General features: G+C 51.8%; 1 protein-coding gene across 2 annotated transcripts in view; it reads right to left on the bottom strand.

Annotated features, from left to right (window-relative positions):
* The window catches only part of MID2 (midline 2), a 90026-nt gene extending 70351 nt beyond the window's left edge, over window positions 1-19675 (bottom strand). Inside the window, exon 1 of one of the 2 annotated variants that reach the window (XM_010567098.1) lies at window positions 18960-19675. In XM_010567098.1, the coding sequence (XP_010565400.1) occupies window positions 18960-19625 (666 nt within the window). In that variant the 5' untranslated portion in view covers window positions 19626-19675. The remainder of the gene's footprint in view (window positions 1-18959) is intronic. The other variant, XM_010567099.1, reaches the window with a different exon arrangement.
* Window positions 19676-21429: the final 1754 nt, after the last annotated feature.

Genomic DNA, 21429 nt, shown 5'->3' with positions numbered 1-21429 from the left:
AGCAGGAGCAGGCAGAGGCCAGCCTCACCTTGCGAGCGGACGCGGGCATCTCAGGTCAGAGGAAGCGGACACGCTGCTCCATGGCCCCCGGAGGGGCGGCCGAGTTCCCAGGCTTCCTGGCTCGCCTGCGTCCCGCAGCTTCCCGAGACTCCACACGCAGCTGAGGACAGCAGACGTTGTGACCCCTTGGCTTCTGTTGGCAGATCGATGCTTCCCGAGGCACAGCATGAGTGCAGCTGCGGGGGAAAGAGCCCAGCTGTGCAGGACGGTGAATCCCAGCAGAAGCAAAGTTCAAGCCAATGCTGGCAGCATCCTCACCCATCGCTTCTTCAGGCATGCACTAATCCACAGAAGGACCAAAGAGGCACTTTGAATGCCTGCCAAGCAAGTGCTGGGTTTCTCCAGGTTCCTCCCTGCTTGCTCCCCAGAAGCGATGCTAAGGGCTGGTCGGAGCAGCCCAAGAGTGACCACAGTAGAGACTCTCGCAGACCAGGCTGCTGGGATGCGGCCAGATGGAGCCGCACTGCTCGAGGTGTGGCTGTGTACCCACCCCAGCCAACCCAAACTGCCCGTTCACTGTTTCCAGACAGGTCTGATTCAGCCTCGATTTATAGGTCGGACTTGAGACACAAGATGCATCAAAAGAAGGAGAAGGCAAGACTTTCCCTCTATTTAATGAATTAACTCAACTTTTCTCAACCCAGGAAGAACAGATGGAGCATTGCCAAGGGTGGGGATACATCCATACGCGTGCTTTGGTGCACGTGGAAAACCTCCAGTACAGCTGGTGCTCTCCAGAGACAACGAGACAGAAAGCAACCCCGAAGGTCTCCACGCCCAGCGAGCAAACGAAGCCCCTCTTTGCCTTCCTGCATAGTATTGCTCTTTCTTTTTTGAGCTGACAACAAATGACCCAAAGAGGTGGAAAGTATCTTGCTCTCCAGCATGCCTCCTGGGTGCTGACTCTAGAAAGGTGAACAGCAAGACTTTAAAACAAAAGTTGAGACAGCAAATCGTTAACAGCACATAACATTTGGTAAAAAAACTGACAACTCCATTCGAAAACAAGGTAAAGAAAAATCAATAGCTCTTCCCTTCACCAGCTGAGCTCTGAGCTCTGGAGATGGTGTTGCCCTTCAGTAGGAGCTCCTCTCAGCCATCTTCCGCCTTTCAAATGCCAACCTCGAGTAGCACTGTTTTAAGGATGGGAAACTGAGGCAGAGCAATTAAGAACTTACCACAGGCAAACAAGGAGTAGGATGCTGAATTACCGTAAGCCGTTTTGGGGGGGTTGCAGCCCAAAATACAGCTGGTAGAGGACAGCCCATCCAGCTAGCGTGAGAAAGACCACAAAAGCGGGCTCACGGTCAGGGACGAGAGACTAGGACAGCGCCTACAATCTTAAGAAATTAATCCAATCAATCCTGGCAAAGATTAAGTTCCTCCTCCAACTCAAAAGGCTATTCAAGGCAACAGGAGGCTTCAGGGCAATAGAGAAATTCTCCAGGCTGCAGTCCCAGAAGACCGTCACCTCCAGGAGCCCAGTCCCCCAGCACCCATCCCTACTCCCAACAGCAGCTCTGCTCACTAAGGAGGGGAATCCAAGTCCCAGACGAGAAGCCACGCCAGGAGGTGGTGCAACACCCCTCTTCCGAGCAGGCTGGGGGAGAGCAGGCCCTCGCAGCTTACGCTTCATGCCCCAAACCGCCTGGGTTTCACAAAAGCAAAGACCTTACAGCTAATTTTCTTAGTGAACGCTTGTCAGATCAAAGTGCAGCAAGAGTAAAAAGCTGAGCCAGCTGCTGCTTGTGAGAACCAGTTTAAGCTGCTTGAATGGCTCTTGCTGACATCTTTGCACGGCTGCTTTTCAGGTGGACTGCAGAGATGGACAGGCACGGGCCAGAAGAGATTCCCCTTTGCCCAGGCAGCACCAACGCATGCCTGCAAACCCAGCACTGCCTCTTTTCAAGTCCTCTGCTAGTGCAAGTCATACGCTCAACAAATCAGGCAAGTGGCGTTTATGATTTTTTTCCATGATGGGTCTTCAGCCAAGACGTGTAAGCTTCATATGGAAAGGGATGGATGGCGCTGGGATGATCTAATGGCTTCCAGAGCCGACAGAGACAGGTGTCCCAGGAAAGATATAATTTCTTGCAGCTTTTGCAGCAGGTCTTGATCTCACTGATGGATGTGCCAGCAGCACCAGCAAAGCACGGGAAGAGGCCATTGCCCAAGGTACAAGTTCTAGCAGCCGAGCCAGAGGTGCTTAAGGAGTCAGGAAAGATACATCACTTCTCTGGAAACAGAGTGGGTGCAGATCTCAGCCCATGGCCCAACAATTACCAGCAACTGTATCTCCTTCCCTGGCCCTACCTCTGGATGACAACACCCACCACGGTCTCCATGCCAGTGCCTGACAGCATCTGGGGCGAGAATGCAATGAAAGCCATCATGCGTTTCCTACCTCCCATCTCTACCCCTCAAATGCATAAGTAACCTTCTGCATTTGTCCTCGCCTTGCACGTTCAGTACGCTCACATTGCAAACAGTGTTCTTAAAATAGGTACCCCTCGGCCCAAGCTCATTTCTCCACAACACGGTCTCTAAGCATCTTTCAGTTTTCCAGCCTGCTTGGCCTCCTGCCGAGGATCCAAGTGTCAGGAGTTTCTGGTAAGAAAGGCATTGCTGTCAGAAGCTAGGTGTGGCTGGAAAGAAATTCGGACTTAAACTCTCTTGGCTTTAACATAGCGATTAGTCTCATAAAAGATCAGTGTTCCCCAGACACCGCTACAGCTTATGGCTTCCCCGAGACCCTTGCCCAGTTTTACGCCTGCAGATACCATCAGAAAATATCCAGCTTTAAACTTTTGCACCCAATAAACCCAGAAACCTCCATCCAGCATTAATAAAAAATGGTTCCCCACACCAGTTATCTGGGAAGAATACCATTTTAAGCAGTATGGAAGTGCTCAGGGTAAGTTATTTTGAGATAAACCTTTACAAATACACTTTGGAAAGAGCTTTCAATTTTGTTAGGCGCCACGCTGCAGACCCCATTACCCTTGAACCACTGCTCTTGGAACCGTGTCCTTCTTCATAGTACTGGGAGAGCTTCAGGCAGGACATAATTCCTTCCTTGGGAGGCCAAAGAGGGGGCATTTTTTTTTTGATGTTTTACATTATAGGCTGGATTTTTATGGATCACTCCACCACAAACGTCAGACGATTGCCAGGACGCGGAGCTGCAGTGGGCGTATCCATCAGGCTCCTTCGCCTCGTGACCTTTATTTTCCAATCACCGTCACCGTAAAAAATAAATAAAGCCAAACAGCACACGCTGAAAGACAACCCATGCACGTTTTCTCTTGGATGCCGGATGTTTGGTTCCCAAAAACCCTTTAGAGAAACAAGGAAGGACTCTGGATTTATTGCTTTGGCACATCCCGCATGACACACGCCTTTTTGCACATTATTTTCTGGGCTTATCCCATAAATCAGAGATGCCCATAGGAGTGGAAAGGGGTTCAGCAGGCTCTCAAGGATTCAGCTGCATATCATGCCGATTTTGAAAACTAAAATGCCCAAATCCCGGCCCCTCGCAACCAGATGTGCCTTGAAAGTCGCAGCACTGGCTGCTCAGCCGGGGGACACCATGAAACCTTCCTCCTTGTCCTACAGCCAGCTGGCCGAGGACGCAAACAAGCTGCGTCAGAAGAAGCGTGCTTCCTCTGAGCCACGCATTTTCCATCCCTGAAGGGAGGAGTATCGGCACACGGAGGATGAGCGGGAAGCCAGGCCGGTTGCTTTTCGGATCACAGCACGGGTGAGGCTTCGGAGCCTCCCTCCAACGAGCGGAGCCTGCCAAAGCTGTTCCACACGCGGCTCCATCCTCCCGCTCGGCTGACAGGGCTCCGAAAGGGCTGCGCTTGGAGAAGACAGCAGGATGCAGCTGATTAATCCCATCGCTTTCCCAGGTGGAGAAGGCATTTCATGCGAGGAGCATCCCAGCCTGCTGCTCCCTGGCCGCCCGCACCACCGGACAGGAGCGCGTCCTGCCCTCAGCTGCTTGGGTCTCCCCTGCAGGAGCCCAGGGTCTCTCTCTAGAGCACACTTAGCGAAGCACTGCTGCACAAGGCTGACGGGATCGGGCGCCGATCAGAGCCGTGTGGAGCAGCACGCAGGCGATGGTGCTAGGTATCCCTCCCGAGGACACTTTCTGGGCAGGTTCCCATCAAAGCAAAATACACTCCCAAACCAACCAAATAAAAGGAAGGCAACAGGCAGGAGCAGAAGAGACACCTAATCCATGCCTTAGAGACAATCACAAACATCTGTGCTCTTCACATGTAAGACTTCTTTTGATCCAAGCAGCAAAGACAAGCAGGGCGATCTACACCCCAAAACCAGCACGTCGGCTCCCCAGCTCCCAAAGTCACACGGCTCACACAGACACTTCAAGCATCTGAAGGCAGCCCTGACCCTGCTGCGTACGGCCAGAGCCCCGTCACCAGAGAAAGGCAGGTCAGGAGGACTGACCGCCTCATCAGTTTAATTAGCAAGCAAGAATTCACTCTCAATGCTAGCTCAGTGCTGTCATCCAGCTCAGCTGCACGGCCCACAGCAGTGCTTCCATCTTCTGACACAGATCCTATATGTTACAGATTGGTAGCATAGAAGCTATATGCTTACGTTGCACCTCATATACCATTATACAGTCACAACATCCTGTGGCCTCCTATGGACCACCCAGACAGGAGCTCTGAAAAAATATTAGAGGTGCAAGAATGTGTTCATCTAGAAGCCAGCTCAGGAGATTCTGGGGACACACCTCTGCTTTCCTCATCACAGACATACCTGTTTATAGATAAAGATCAAAATAAGGTGGGTTGATCTACCAGCCGTTCATAGAATCACTTAGGTTGGAAAAGACCTTTAAGGTCAAGCGAATGGTTGCAGCACCCATGGCGAGCCAGAGCCTGCCAGCAATGTGGGAGGTGCTCAGCTCCACAACGGATAACGTGCACCTTCCAGCAATGGGACTGTCTCCATGGAGCTAGCACACTGAAAAGGAGAAAGCCCAAAGCAGGAGCTGGGACACTCCAGGGACCGGCCTGCAGCCGGCTGGAAGAATGGAGCCAGTAACCCCCCGCATCCCTCAGCATAAGGTACCAAGATCCATTTCCACTCCAAATACAGGAGGGTTTTTATCAGCAGATGCACTGCTACTGTACATTAATTTCTATAAAAGGGCACATCAAACTACACTGATAGGATATTCAAAGTAGGTTTTTTTAAAAAGCATGTCAGCCGTCATGGTAAAATCACTTAATAACACCTGTAAGCCTATTTAAGGGTCTAATGTGATAATAATAGCAATATTCAGCATCTCAGAGCATGACTTCAAGCCTGCTAAGAAATTCACGTGACGCTCGCCCCAGTGCACGCAACCAATTCTCCAAATTACTTAAAGATACTGAACGTTGCTGGGACACATTTTCCAAGCGAGAGTACGCACCGCAAATAGCTGAGCACAGGCCTAACGAGAGCCAGTGCCTTCCCAATTGCACACGGAGCATAATTAACTGAGCTATGCTAATTCACGCTCTTGAATATTCATTATGCCCATAACGCAGTATATCCTGAATATTAAACAACAGCTACTCGGGGCAGGAATATTAATCCTTTGGCAAAGCTGCCGGCTGCTTCAGCGAGCGGAGGGCTCCGGGTGCCAGGCAGGAGGGAGAGGGCCAGCGTTTCTCCCTAGGGAGCCGCACGCTTGGCGAGCTGAGCCCGGGGCTTCTCTGCAGCAGCCCCGCACCCCGGGAACCACAAGCTCGCGCCGGGCAGGGGAGCGCGCAGCCCCGCGCCGAGCAGGCAAGGAGCACGGTGGGCAAGGGGGCAACGCGACCCACCACCCTCGGCGGTGATGCTCGTGGGGCAGCAGTGCAAGAGATAAAAGCAGGGCTACACTCTCCAAAACTGCTGGCTAAGCACTTAAAGAGAAAGCGGACTTTCCCTCCAGTGAGCATGTTCACAAGGTGCCACCTTCCAGCGCAAGCAGCCTGAGACCCATCTCCCCTTCCCAACGAGGTCTGCCCACCACAGTCTGATTTCAGGCAGGGCTTGTCACCGACACGGCTGAAGTCACCGCACAGCGTGGGTAACTTCAGAAAGGGAAAAATCCTAATAAAGGAGAAAACGCAGCAGCTACGAGCTCTCCAGAAACACAACCATCAGACGAAGGAGCATCAAGACTCATACCCTTCTTAGCCCATGAATGCAAGAGGGTCACCTGCAAGAGAAGTGGTGCCTGAACAGGGCCAGGCTAGAGCACTGAACAGCTTAACCTACAGCTAAGGGAGGAAAAAGCAAGACAGATAATCAGACTCTGCTGAAGAAACCTAAGGACATGCTGCAGAAAACATTTAGCGACAAGAGTGTCGCAAGGAAAACATACCTACAAGTCCAAAAGAACAACTTGCCCCATCCTGAGACCCCTGTGATAGACCTGAGGCTGTGGAGTCAAGCGTGCAGCAGGGAACGTCTTGGGGAACCGCGGAGAGCTGGTGGTGCAAGAATCGGGGACAGGGAGCGAGAGACTGCCAGAAAACACTGCTGAGAACTCAGGAGAAGCCACGGGAACACAGCAGACCACAAGACATACCAAGTGCAAGCTCCAAGGGATTAGGTTACCAAAGCCACAAAGAGGAAAATTCAGAGTAAAAGCTCAGAAGAAAGAAAAAAAAAAAAAGGCAGCACAGGTAGCATGAGCTTGCTAGAAGCAGGAGCACTGCAAGATAGCTGAGAATAAACAGTCTTAAATACCATCCTGCCCTTGAGCAAGGCTCAGATCTCCAAGGAGCAAAACCATCTCACAGGAACCCAAGGAAAGGGAGCAAGAAGCAGAAAATGCACCCAAGCACCCCACAGAAGAGGTCCCTGGGGGACAGGCCACAAGGTAACGCTGTGCAGCTGGTGGAGCATCACCTCCCACACAGGGAATCCTCCACTGCTGCAGACTTGCCATGGGATCTGGAGTTGCACTGATTTTTTTTTTTTTTTTTAAGAAAACCTATTCATGCAGAACTGAAAGAGCTGAAGTTCCACTCACACCCTTAAAAACATCACAAAACAGAAGCCTTGAAAAGATAATGGCTTGCAGTTGTTTCAGGAAACAAAAGTACCTGTTCTGGGAAGGAAACCATGTGCAAGGGGGTAAGTTTTCCCTGAAAGAGTTTATATGGCAGAGAAACAGCAGGAGTACATGGAGACAAGAATCAGGATTAAATGGAAATTTAGAAACTGCAAAAGATAACAGAGATTTGAGCCATCCAGAGAGATCCTATAAAGAAAACTCTAACATAAAAGTAACTGTATTGTCAACAAGTCTGTTGACAGAGGGGGGAAAAAAATATATCTGTTAAATCACATGACAAGGGATGACTGGAACATAGATTAGGTTTGATGGGAAGATAAATTGGCTTGAAAAACTACAAGGCCATGGCTCAAGGACTGGCATGGATTTGTTTATGCTGGAAAGTCATATTAAGTATTAGATCTCAGAGATTACTCCCCTTCTCCAGAAATAGCACTGCTAAACTCAACTGCTAAACCTGTCGCCTCACACACAAGCCCGTTTGATGGACACCACGCTAACTGCAGAAGAGCCCAGTAAAAGCCACAGCTGGACTCTGCAGCATTTGAACACATTATTTCAGGTCCACAGCAACCACCACCTGATGGAGTTGTGCAAAACAGCATCAGGAGTAAAACCTATTGGCACAACCAACAGGGCAGCATCTCCCAAACTCAACGTTGAGTTGAGGTTGCCAGACTGCTGTCCAGACGATCAAGGCACCAGCACTGCCAGCGGTCTCAAAGAGGCGGCCGCAGCTGCGTCAGAGGCAGCGACGAGGTCCCAGCACGGACCTGGGCCACCACAAAAAGCCCAGCTCCCAAGCAGGATGCATGCTGCTGCCTAACATTTTCCTGCTCGTTTTCATGTCTCCCTCCTCCTGGAGCCCAGGGATATACCCCTCTCCAAGGAAGTGAGAACCAGAGACTTTTTCCTGCTCATCATTAGTGTTCTTGGCAGTCTTCAAGCCCCAAGGTCTAGGACACGAGCAAGAAAACATTCACAAAGGGTCATAAAACCCAGGTTCTGCCAGGTTCTTGCAGCAGGGAGAAAGCTCCTTCCCTTGCAACGTACCCCAGCTCCTCCACAAGTCCTTTTCAGCAGGAAATTGTGTACCTCCAGCACCGGCATTTCTCTCTACATCCTGCCCAGCGCCAGCAGGAGGCACGAGCAGCACCTCCACACAAATTATTCCCACCCAACTAATCACTGTGTAAGAGTCAACCATCGTAAGGTATAAAGTTAAGCAAGAGTTTAATACCTAACGATCAGGAGCTGCTGTACTCATACAATTTGATGCACGTATAAATTTTTCATTTCTGATTTACTGGTGCAACAACGTCTGCCAAAAAAACTCCCCATCCCCCTTTGGTAACTTGGATGCGTTTTCATTTCTGGTTAGCCCCCTGAGTGGAAATGTCATGTTTCAAGTCCTATTTATTTACAGCATCCTTGAGCTGGGTACCTGGCAGTGTGGTAAGGAAGTGCAGACCCCACCAGTGCAAAACACGCCATTTTCCACCGGGAAAGCAGCACCAGAGGCACAGCAGCCCCTGGACCAGCTGAATGGCTCTTGGCATTGCACACTGGTATTTTCAAAACCTTGTCTGGCCACTGCCCATGCCAGCATCTTGCCAGCAGCCCAGAGAGGAGCAGCTAATTAAAATTAAAGCAAACCACCATTGCAAATACTATTTGTAAGGAGTGCAAGGGATGGCACAGGGACATCAGTGGTGTCCCTGCAAGTGATAATGTGGTCCAAGCATCCTCTGGCCTCATCCTCATGCACAAGCAGAAACGTGGCCCACACGGACTCATCCTGAGTGTGTTGCCAATATTGATGGCAAAAGGTTCAGGGACTTTTATTTTATTCCTCTTCTTTGTGCTTTTGAAAGCATATCTGATGCTTTGCTGTTGCCACTACGAAGGCCTGGAGGAGCCCTCAAGCTGGGAGAAGCTGGGAGGCTGCAGGCGAGGCTGCGGCAGGCGCGGGCACAAGCTGGTTGCAAGATTGCAGAGATGCGGCATTCAAGTCAGCTGCATCCTTTGAAAACCATCCCGAAAGCCAGGACACGGAAGATGCTGTCTGACGCTCTTGGCAGCCCCTCTCCCATCAAAAGCTGGCGATTTCCCAAGTGAGACATCTCCCAAAGCAAGGAGCTGAAAAGCAAGGAGCTGAAGGGCCAGAGCTGCTGCCTGGATACCCCAACATCCCACATCTGCCCTTCCCTTGCTCCTCTGACCTTGCTGTCCTGGGCATGGCCGCTCACCTTCTGCCACATCCCTTAACCGAGGGATCTGTACCGAGCGCTGCCAGGCAGCGGGTCAATGGCACATTCCTTGTTGCCTTCATCTCTCCAAGTCAATTCTCCAAGCCCACCAGCCCCCACGAGCATCTTCCCCAGCAGTGTCCTGCGCTCACAGTCCCACACTCACACAACTGATAAGAGCCATGAATTTTGGTTTATCAAGCCCAACAAGGGTGAAATTCATTCATATCCTTAACCATCACCTTCATCACTTCCTACTGCTTGAGGCTGATGCAACAGGTGAACCGATTGACCACCAGCCACTTCTTGAAATTAAGGCATTTGGAGGGGAGGGGAAGTTAATAGAAGGTGACACCTATTATTTAAAAATAAATTCATCTGCTTACCATCTTGCTTCTTCCATAGACTTCAGTTCTGGCCTGCTATCTCGCAGGACACAAAGGCTGGAGATTAATCCTTTAGCCTCATCCCAAACACAGTGTTGTGAGTGATTTTTGCACAGCTTTGCACTTTCATTTTCCAGCTCAAGCTGCTCTTGAGATAGTAACACTGAAATTGGCTTGGATGTGAAAATAGTTTTGGAAAAAGCAAGAGATTAACCTAACCAACACAGTTCCTCAAGTCTGCTATCTCAAGACTCGTAATAGCTTAGTTTAAAAAAAAAAAAAAGGAAAGAAAAAATCCAACCCCTTCCCCCCTTCCCCCCAAGCAGATTTCTGGGGAAAAAAACAAAACAAAACAAGGATCCCAGCACTCAGTGACAATTTCTGGTCCCCGTGACCTACAAATGATCGATATTTAAGCAGTTACCAACACTTGTGCCCTCCATGCTAACGGAAAACTTAAATTGGGAGCTACATCAGACACCAGGGCTCATTTTGATCCCACTCCTATCACGGGGCAAAGCAGCCAGGAAGATGTTGTGTTTCCATAGGACTCATACTAAATGCTACAGCCAAAGCAGTGCCGTGCTCCCACCTGCCCCAGGGCGCGTTACGCTGTGGTGGCCGACTGGGTGACGTGCTCCTGCTATGCGCATCAAGTGAGCGTTTTCAGTGCAATCTGAGCAAAAGGGTAAGGGCAGCCCCGGCTGCGGGGAGGTGACGCCAGCCCCAGACGTACTCATGAGCCTTCTCCTGCCTCTTGGGGCTTTCTCCGACCCCAGGGCAGCAGCTCGAAGGTGGACAGACCCACGTGCAGACCACCCTGCATTGCTGATGCTTCCCACTAGCATGCAAAAAAAAAAAAACCAACAAAAAACCCACAAAAAACCCACCAAACCCCACCAGAAAACAGGGCCACAGCTCTAAGCTTTACTTTCAACCTTATTTATTGCCAGCCTTATTTCCACAGCTACAGCTTCCAGTGCATGGAGCTTCCCTGCATCCGAGCGGCCTCCACGTCCCTGGGGAGAGGACACCACATCCTGGGGCCTGTCCCCTCCATGGGGCCGAGCACGGCTGCAGGTGCCCTTGGCTCATGCAGGTGTGTCAGACCTCCCAGGACCTTTCGCAATTTCCCATTAAGGGGTCCTCAACGGGTTGCAATTTCGGCATCCAAGCCATAGCCACGACTGACTCCGGCTGCATGACATCCAAAGGGCACACTGCACTGCTAGACAGAGGCAGGGGCAATCCCTTGATATGGGAACCTGGCCGAGGATCAAAGGCCTTTGTCTGCATCAGGGACAAGGCAAGATGCTCTTTTGCATGTGTTCAACATCAGTTAAGTGCTTGCTGCTTTGCAAGGCATTCAGTTGCCACTGCAAACAAAACGATGGGACCGATAACCCTGCACTGGGGACCCTGTTTTGGACCACAGGTTTCCCCTGCTCAGAAACATCTCTTATAACCAGTCACTAGATTACAAACTCAACCCGAAATAATAATAAAAGCACACCATGGTTTTCTTCCCCCCCACTGTCTATGTGCCTTAGGAGAAAAAAGACGATGCTAAAAAGCCTCAGGAGTTTGCTGGGGAGTAGAGATGCCTGGACTCGAGCAAAAGAAACAGCAAGTAAGGCTGAGGAGCCAGCTGGCAGGGGAAGGCAGGGGCTCTGCTTCCCCCAAAACACCCATCGATAACCTCAGCAGCTGCAGCCCCAGTTCATCATCCCAAAGCTGTGGCAGGTCACAGTGCAGGCACCTGGCTCTCCAGCACAGCTGCGAGGGAAGGACTTGCCTGCACCAGTACTGCAACCACTGTAGGCAAGCTTGAACTGTGGCTAAGCCAGGGCTGCAGCCAAGGGGGCTCAAAGCCCCTCTGCCAGCACAGCTGGGGCTGCAGCATCCGCAGGTGACCACGTGTCACCCTCCCAGGGTCCCCAAAGCAGCAGGGCCAATCCAGCTCCCACCACCACAAACCTGGTCTGGAGCAAGCCTCAGCTGGGTTTGCATGTCCTTCTCTAAATTGGTCTCAAAGAGAAGCAGCAAAACCATGTCTGCTGCTGGTTAAGGGTAAAGGAGCTGACAGCTACAACACAACCACAGCTTTCTCTATTTTTGCTGGTAACAGCCCCCCATGTTCTGTGTAGGAGTCACAGCAGTCACAATTGTAACCATCATTCTCAGCTAACTCTTCTTTGTGTGGGGGAAATATATATATATATGTATAAAAATTCAGTTTAGCCCCATGGCAGCACAGTAAATTATAAATTAAGCGGCAATCTCAGTGACTCACACAGCGCAAGTGAGAACATGTTCACAAGTCCCAAGGTAAAGAAGTCCTATATTGCAGCGTGAAGGAAGTTTTTTTTCCTCATTTTTCTACCCCACCACTCTCTTAAGAGCCTTGGAATAACTATCAGCTTTCTGCATACAATTTGTCTAGCACAGGGAGTTTTTTGTTTTTTTTTAATCTTGAGTCCCACTCACATAAACCCACTGGAGGCAGCATACCTCTCTGAAGCATAACAGACAGCGGGGCTTTCCACCTGGCTTATTGCTCTTTCTTTAGCAAAGAGCGGATATAAAAGTGGGACAAAACACCTTTTTTTTTTTTTTGTATTCCCAGCCTGTCAATCAACAGAAGCCTCAGCAACAGCAAAGGAAAAGCCTCCTCTGAGCTGGCCCTTATCCGGTTCCTGCAAAGGGAACAGAGCAGGTGAGAGCCAAAGGACAGGAGAGAATAATTAAGGCAAAATCCTTTCTCTTAAAACTCCTTCCACCACAAATCACAGACAGAAGGAGCGAGCCAGAGCTCTTCAGTCAAAGCCTTTCTTGCTGTAATGTCTCCCTCGCAGGGAGTCACTGCGCAGCGTAACCTCGTGCCCGGCCCCGGCACGGCGGCAGCCACTGCCAGTGCAGGCAGGACCCGCGGCAGGGCAGCGCTCCGCAGAGAGGATTGTAATTATGAGTTTCAAGCAATCTGAATTTATAATTGGCCGAGATTTTACTCGGCAGATAATGTGCTGCTGTCCTAGGCGCTCGCTTTATCTAGGTCAAGCCATTAGTTTTGCTCTTAATCTACATACATTTTTAATTTGATCTTTAATGTCGATTTTCAGCCATCAACCCAGGCTGATGGACTTCTTTGCCACTGATTGTGTTCAACATCTCGACCCTTCCTGAACATGCAGAGAGGGAAAACAAGCACCAAAATCCTGATGCACTTCGACTGCTCACAGCCAAGCTCACGCATCGGGAGTGCCCGCGCTGCCCGCTGGGTTGGGGAAGCAGAGGCCAACGCCACCAACGAGCGAGCCCGGTCCGCACTGCTGGCGGATGCTTCACCACCGCAAGCAGGGCTGCACAACGCGGCAGGACTGGTGGTCCAAGGCTGAGCAAGGGCACTCCAAGCAACGCACATCCCAAAAGACACGCTCAGGTGGCACCCCAGGACCTCTGAGAGCTCATGCCGGGGGGGCGTTTGGGCAGCCAGCGACCTGTAAGGTGAGCAGCAAGAGGACAAGAGATACCAAGACACCTTAAAACGTGCAATGTTAACTTAGGCCCACTTTCTGAAGGCACCACCAGGTTCTTCTCCCAGCTGAATGGGTGCCGCTTCAAAGCCGAGCGTTTGCTGGAGCTGCCTGCTCTGCACAGACATAATTATGTCACCAGATGAGTCCTCAACCAGCAGCACGCCAAGTCTCTGCCTGAAGAGCCCAGCACGTGCCCTCTCTCAAGGCTCTGGTTGGGCAGGCCAGCTTGAAGCAGAGACACATGCCCGCACTCCCTTACCAGTGTAAATGTTAATGTGAATGCCACCTTGCCTGGTGAGGGAGAAGGGAAGGAGCACTTCTTTCTCTACCCATTGCACCTGTAAATGAATAAAAGGCGGCAGCACGAGGCAAGCCTTTCTGGTTGAAGAGAAGTATCCATCGGCGCAGGATTATACGTGAATATTTCAGCACGAGCCTCAGCACCGTGGGTCACACTGCAGCAGGACCCACTCAAATAGGTTGCTACGAGCAAACACCGAAACCTCGAAGCAAGCAGAAAACATGGGCAGAAATCCAACCTCTTAAAAGCATCGTGCCTCTCACTTGCCTTCCCTCCGGGTCCCTCTCGCATCACCTGCTTGCCTGTCCTTACCCACACCACTTGCCTGGCAGGATGCTACCACAAAGTATTTCATCTCCCATATCTGCAGTTCTCCAAGCGCTCAAGTGCAGCGCTGGGAAATAGCCACTTTATTATGAAGCACTTTTCTATCCAAAGAGCTGGTTTTCCCTTCCCTCATCATCTCTGTAGCTGACAACCCTTGATGTGGAGCCTTCCCAGGGAAAAAGGATGCTGCTGCATCCATCTCAGGCATCCCAGCTTTGGAAAGCTCCCAGACATGCTCCTGCACCGCACGGGCGAGCCCAGCACTTCAACCTCCGCCCTGTCCTGCCTGGCATACTGCACGGTCCCCTCTTAATTTCAGATGCTCCCAGACCCTGGTTCCCATCTGACAATAAGGGCTAGGCTGCAAGTCCCAGTAAAGGAGAGGGGAGCTGGGAAAACCCTCTCTGTCCATCTTAAAAACAGGTGGATGCTTTTGGCACAGCAAATCTAGCAGTGTTGGACAGCCAGGGTTGAAAATAACTGCGGTTTATCCTGCATTGTCAGCATCTCTGGCGTTTGCATCATTTCTGCCAGCGGCTGCTGGCGCTGGCAGGCAACTGCCAATGTCCGAGGTGAAGCACACGGCAAAGTTGCTTTTATGGACGAGCCAACTCGTGGGCTTGAAAGAACAGGGTGCAGAATTATGCACTGGCAAACAGCACCATAATCAGAGCAAGAACTACTTTATCCCAAAGCAATGGGTATTATGTGAGCAACCACGGGGCAGGTCCAAAACCTCAGCCCAGCAATGTTCACGACTCGGATTTACCGCAGTTCAGGAAAACTGCTCGCACTTACTAGCTTCTTTATAATATAAACAAGTGGAGTTGAAGATGCACAAAGTAAAAATCCATAATATGCGTTAAAGGGATTAAAGATGGTTCCTAAAGCACCTTGAGGTGTATAATATGGTATGGACAGATCATTGCAGAGCCTCTCCATGGGAAAGTCACACTGCAGGCACGCACTAGAGATTTCTGATGTAAAATAAGCTCAGAGGGGAAGGGGAGGATTGGGAGATGGTTTAGGGTTTAGACACAACAGTATGGTTTTCAGGCATTCAGCTCTTCTAAAGAGGAAAAAAAAAAAATTCCCCACCAAAGATTTTTGTGGAAAGCACAGCCTGTTTGACAAAATGAAGTTACTCGGTTCAAAACCCAATTTTCCATTAAAAAAAAAAACAAAAAAAACCAACTTGAAAGGCGTTTCCAGCTCACTCTAGCTACAGGATCAAAGCCGGAGATTAAGAGCAACTGCTCGCTGCTTGACGCCCAAGCGTACCGCGGAACTTCAAGAGCAGGCTGGCTGCAACGTAACTCCCTGATTAATGACTTAAAGAGAGAAAGGAGGGGGCAGAGCCCTGCCGTGGGGCACGGGGGGGGACTTCGGGCAGACCTGGGGGGCAAGGCGGCTGCAGGAGAGAGCAGCCAGCTCCATCAGCTGCAGCTTCCTGGGCAGCTGCATCCCGCCAGTGCTCCCATCCCAGCACATTTTTAATGATTGCAAGTATTTTAGATCCTTGCAAGGATTTCAAATATTGCCAGAGACCACGCTGTGGTCAGAACTATAGACGGAAGCTGTACGAGGAAGACGACACAAAATACTAATGCAAATATCGACTCTGCCGGTAAAGCTCGGCATTGATCCCGTGCAATTCCTGCGGTGGAAGTAGAGCATTAGGAAAAGCACCATCCAAAAAAAAGCCCAACCGATGCACGGCCAGAGGCAGGGATTACAGACACGCAACTGAGGTCCCCCCACACATAGGATAAAGCCACATCTGCCACCAGCAGGCAAGCTCAGGCAGAGGCAGCGTGACTGTCCTCTCCCCTGTCCCCAACTCAGCTACAGCTCCTGCAGTGGAACGGGGAGCTGGGAAGGATGAATAGCACAGAAAGAATGTTTCGAGCAGAGGAGAGCTTCCCTCCTCATCCAAAATCACTTAAGACTGTTATTAAAAGAAAAAAAGTAAATGGTGTTCTGGCAATGTGCAAAATTTGGCTGGTTGAAGAAACGGTTTAGGTTGTCAAGCATTTTTGTCTTCAGATAAGTTTGCCTGGCTAGCTGACACGGGCCAGATTAGGGGGAAAATATTAAAAGGGTTTTAATTTCTATCCCTGGGTTTTACTGCACGCAAACATACATGGTCATTTCTTTCTAAGGTTTCCAATTTGCTAATTGAGACATTTCCTCATGGAAAAAGAATGTCCTGGACTAAGGACCAGGCTGCTGGCACTGCTCCACACACCAGGGGAAGCTTAGGTGAGGCAAGATGCGAAGACGAGACAGGCACACCGAGGTCTGAAGGCAAATATCAGCCACCACGGACCCCAGACACTTCGCGGGCACACACCGGCACCATAACCATTTGGCAGCACCTACTGAAAGGCAGGCCTTGCGGCTGGAACATGGTGGGAGACAGAAATAAAGTACGGGACATCCTACAGCACGCTCCTCCTGCCGCCACAGATGTTTTAAGTCACATCACTGGGCATGTCACATTGGGTTTGAGAGATTTTGGAGAAGGGCAGGTGGGAAACCAGCCCAGGAAACTGGACATCTAGAAAGATTTTTTTCTTTTAAACAAACTGATGCCCAGAAAGAAAAGGAAGAAAAAAATAATCTGGCCTGAACATAAAAAAAGTCTTCTATATTTTTGCTAAAGTGATAGAAATATTTCTTCTGCCCTTAAAAAACATAACAGCAGACAGATTAATTTTGTTCAAAACATTAACAAGACAAAGAACCAAGAAAAGCATTTTTGGGTCAGAACAAGCCCAGAATGTTAAGGGAGAATGGACCAAGGAAGAAGCAGCTGGAAACACAGGAGAAGGGTTATAATGGGAATATGACTGCTGCCACAGTTACAGCCTCACCAGCGTGACCTCTAATGGGACCAGCTTTTTTTTTTTTTAATTCCTCTTTTTTTAATATTAAAAGTGTTTTGCAGACTCATGTGGAATGCACAGGGGACAGAGAGGGATTTCTAACTTTATATAGGTCAAACATCATCCATACGGGTTCACACAATATTCAGTACAACCGCAGCCACTGCATAAAAATTAAGCTTCAAAGTACTCCAGAGGGATCCCTGGGAAGTTTGCTCTCTCCTACCTGAAGAGCAGCAGAACAGTAATTCAGCTCGGATCAATACATGCTACAAGCGAAGGGAGCTGGAGAACGATTGCCTGTTTCTGCCGCTTCAGCTCAGGGGAAATTAGGATGGAAAGCATGGGCTGTCATAGAGAAGAGGCTCCCCACCACAGGAGCTCCCTGCTGCTGGAAACACTGGTCTCGGGAGGACGCAGGTGGAAGGGAGACCCCAGCCAACAGGACCGGGGGGGGGGGGGGGGGGGGGGTCTTCAGAAGCCTCCAAATCCTGGCCAGCCTCCAGCCACCTTCTCCGCAAGACAGCACCCTCCCTCTGGGAGACACAGAGGACGGGTCAGGACGGCCCCTCCAGGGATGGCATCTGCAAAAAGCTGAAGCACTGAGATCCCGTGGGAGGGTGAAGGACAGAGGAGGAGTCTGGGGTGCTTGGGAAGCAGAGGAGAGCTCCATCGCTGCCTCACAGCAGGGTTTGGGTGGGGAGGGACCTTCAAAGACCATCTAGTCCGCCCCCACTGCTGTGGGCAGGGACACCTTCCACTAGATGAGGCTGCCCAAAGCCCCATCCAACCTGACCTTGAACACTTCCACGGATGAGGCATCCACAGCTTCTCCAGGAAATCTGTTCTAGTGTCTCACCACCCCTGTCATAAAGGATTTCCTCTTTATGTCCAACCTAAACCTACCCTCTTTCAGTTTAAAACCATTGCCCCCGTCCTGTCGCTACAGGCCTTGGTAAAAACTCTCTCTCCATCTTTCTCAGAAGCCCCCTTTACCTATTGAAATGCCACAATAAGGTCTCCCTGCGGAGCCTTCTCTTCTCCAGGCTGAACAACCCCAACTCTCTCAGCCTTTCTTCTAGCAGAGGGGTTCCATCCCTCAGATCATTTCTGTGGCCTCCTCAGGTCCCACTCCAACAGGTCCACGTCCTCCTTGTGCTGGGGACCCCAGAGCCAGATGCAGAGCTCCAGGGGGGTCTCACCAGAGCGGAGTAGAGGTGGAGAATCCCCTTCCTCGACCTGCTGGCCATGCACCCAGGGCACGGTTGGCTTTCTGGGCTGTGAGCACGCATTGATGGCTCATGTCCAATTTTTCACCCACCAGCATCCCCAAGTCCTTCTCAGCAGGGCTGCTCCCGACCCATTCATCACCCATTACTTCCCAGAGCCTGGCCCTCTTCTCTCACAGTGGAGAAGCTTTGAGCAAGCCGGCTCGAGGAGGACATGAAAGCACTCCCCGGAGCACTTCTTGGGGGACAGCGGTCCTCAGGCATGGGTAAAGCCTGCAGGGGAGGTTTTATGGACAACAGGAGGGTTCCCACACACCGCAGCCTGCAGGCTAGAAGCCTGCAGAGTGGCTTTCCAAGAGGCAATGCCCACAGCCCAACCTGTCCTGCTCCCATCCTCCAAGAGGGCTCAGCAGGCACAGCCCGAGCGCAACAGCTTCAGGGGATCATGCTCACAGGTTCCCCCAGGCCACTCTTTGCCACCCCAGCTCTCACAGGACAGGACGAACGCTGGGGGAAAGCCACCCTCCTGAGGCAACAGCCACAGGGCACCTCGGTGCCTGATGGTGTTTCGCTGTCTGGCTGTTTGGGGTGAAGGTCCAGTGCCTGGGCTTGGCACACACACACCAGCAGGAGAAAAAAAAACTGGCAAAGACTTTGCTCTAATTGCACAAGCGAGACCCAGCTCAGCCTCCCAGTACCAGGGTCCTGGCAGAGCCCACAAGCTGCATCCTACAGCCTACATCTTTCAGGAGTCGTTTGGCTTAAACCAGAGGTGCCGCCTGGGGCATCCGGAACCAGCTTCTGCTCTGACAACCATCCCTCAGCAAATACCGGCCCCTGCAGACACCCTCGCCCACCGGCTCACTGCGGCCGCGCCGGGTGCTTACCTTCAGCTTCTCAAAGCGATCGCTGAGGGATGCCACTTGGTGGTCCCGGTGGCGGCCCACCAGTTTACATAAGGCACAGATGAGCTGGTCGTCAGCAACACAGTACATGTTCACCTTCTCGTTCTCGTGCTCCAAGCACGTGAGTCCTCGGAAGTGCGCGTCGGGCACGGGCTCCACCAGACGGTGGCTGGTGAAGGGCTTCTTGTTGGGGTGGGTGGCCCGCAGGCAGCGGTCGCAGTAGGACACCTCGCAGGTGATACACGTCTTCACCGCGTCCCGCGGGGGATCCTGCTCGCAGAACTGGCAGGCGATCCTCTCGCCGGCCACGGACATGGTAGGGCTGTTGCGGTATGTCCTCTCGCGGCGGCTCTCACTGGGGGAGTTGGGGCCGCTCAGGGATGCCTTCTGGAAGCGGTCAATGATGTTTTGCAGGGTCACATTCCTCTTGAGGCCCTCCAGGCCCCGGTGGTTGAGGGAGATGACATAGCGGCACGTGGGGCACTGGAAGGCAGTGATGGGCTCGATGGACTCGCTGGAGGAGCAGCTGGAGACGAGGATGCGGTGGGCGCAGCTGAAGCAGAGGCTGTGGGCGCACGGCAGCAAGAGAGGGTCTTCGAATAACTCCAGGCAGATTGGGCAGGTCAATTCTGACTCCAGTGTTTCCATCTTTAGTTAAAACGATCCTGATTCAGCATCAAAAACCAGGGAAGGTGGTCTGGTACCTGGGAGAGAGGAGAGCAGAGACGTGAGAGAGCAGCTCTCCCGGGCAGCTCCTCTCCACCAGAAACGGGTGCCCAGGGGAGTCGGGCACATCACCCCAACACTGCTACTACAGCCTGGCTGAAGCATCTCACCACACTGTCCACCTGAGCCGAGCCACCAGCTCGGACCAGAGCCCAGGGGTGCTGAGGGACAGGAGAGCCGACTGGAGGGGAAGGGAGAAGGGACAGCAGCAAGCTCTTCTCCATCAACTTCCAGCCCAGCCAGGGAAGAGGACTTGGACAGCAAGGCTGAAGACCAAAACAGGAGAAACCACATGATTTCATGTTTCTTTTAGTGAGTGCTGCCCAAGACGGGAGCAGGGGGCTGTGCTGGTTTCCCATGCATAAAGGCTCTGCTGCACAGCAAAGATAAATCTCTAAATATCCCCTCTAGCAGCTACACAGCCCTGTCTCCTTTCGGTGAAGGGGAAAAGGTGAATCATGTCCTGGAAACTCTGAGCAAAGTGGGTCACGAGCTCTAACATACCATCCTCCTGCTCTGTGTTTCTCCCGGCTGTTGCCTTTTAGGAACGGGGTGGGGAAGGAAGAGCAGCGAAATTACAGTCTGCAAACTTCCATCTCTCAGCTGTCCTCCACTGCATTCCAGCAACAACCAGGGATGCCCAAATCAACTCCAGCTGGAGGCAAACAAGCTTGTATTTTTAGATTGCCTCCCCTGCACCAGGCTGGAAACGGGCTCTCTGCAAGCAACCGAACCTGCTGTCTTCACTGTTTCCAAGCTCCGGTTTTGCAGAGCACCAAGTTGCACCACAAGTGCCGGCATCCCAGCACGCTCCCAAATGCTGTCCCCTCCACGCACCCGGCAGCCACCGAGCTCCCTCTCCACCCAGGCTGCAGGACATTTCTCCATCTGGGCTGGAGCACAAGCAAGCAGCAGGCACTGGGAGAGCACACCAACAGCCCCATCTTAATAAAAACCCCACCGAACTCTCAGCGGGCACAGGCTGCGAACCCACCTCCAGACCTCGTGCCAGCTTCTGGCAGGTCTCCGAAACAAAAGGGGAAGACAATAGCAGCCTGGCAGGTGCCGAGAAGAGAAACCACACGCTTCCCTCCCCAGCTTCACCACAGCCATGCACAGGGGCTAATTAGCGAGGAGGGGGACGGGGTGGGCTTCACAGCAGCCCCGCTGCCTCCAGCTCTGCTCTGCATTAGAAGCAAACCAGCAATCAATTAATCAGCCCCGCTGCTTCTCCACAGGGACCCGGTGGAGGGAAGCACTTGTAGAGCTCTCTCTGCTCCGAATTAGCGTGCCGCTGCTCCGGATTGACACCGGCTGGGAATATCTCCTGCAGAGGAGAGGGAGTGTTTAATTATCTGGAAAGAGGGAGCAGGGCAGGGTCCAGCTGTGCGGTGCTTGGAGCCGGGAGGTGCCGGCAGGAGCTGAGCCCTCCCGGGGGATGCTCCACACTGGAGGGCACAGACAGCACAAGCAGGGCAGCAGGAGCTCCCGGACGAGGAAGTACAGAAGGGGCAGGCGGGGGATTTCTTTCCAAATTCATGACAAGATGGCCTTTGACGAGAGGGATGCCTACGAGGAAAACGGCTTGGGACTTTGGTGCTGGTACTCCAGAGGCGGGAGAGGTGAAGCTGGGTGTTACTGCCTGCTAGCCGCCATCCCAGACAAGGGTGCCCAGCCCCAAGCAGTCACCTTTTTTTCAAGCCCAAAGACCCAGCCCAAAATGCAT

This window comes from Haliaeetus leucocephalus, unplaced genomic scaffold, assembly GCF_000737465.1.
Source record: "Haliaeetus leucocephalus isolate CR32 unplaced genomic scaffold, Haliaeetus_leucocephalus-4.0 Scaffold226, whole genome shotgun sequence".
NCBI classification, from domain to species: domain Eukaryota; kingdom Metazoa; phylum Chordata; class Aves; order Accipitriformes; family Accipitridae; genus Haliaeetus; species Haliaeetus leucocephalus.
This window is presented reverse-complemented; position numbering and strand designations above follow the sequence as displayed.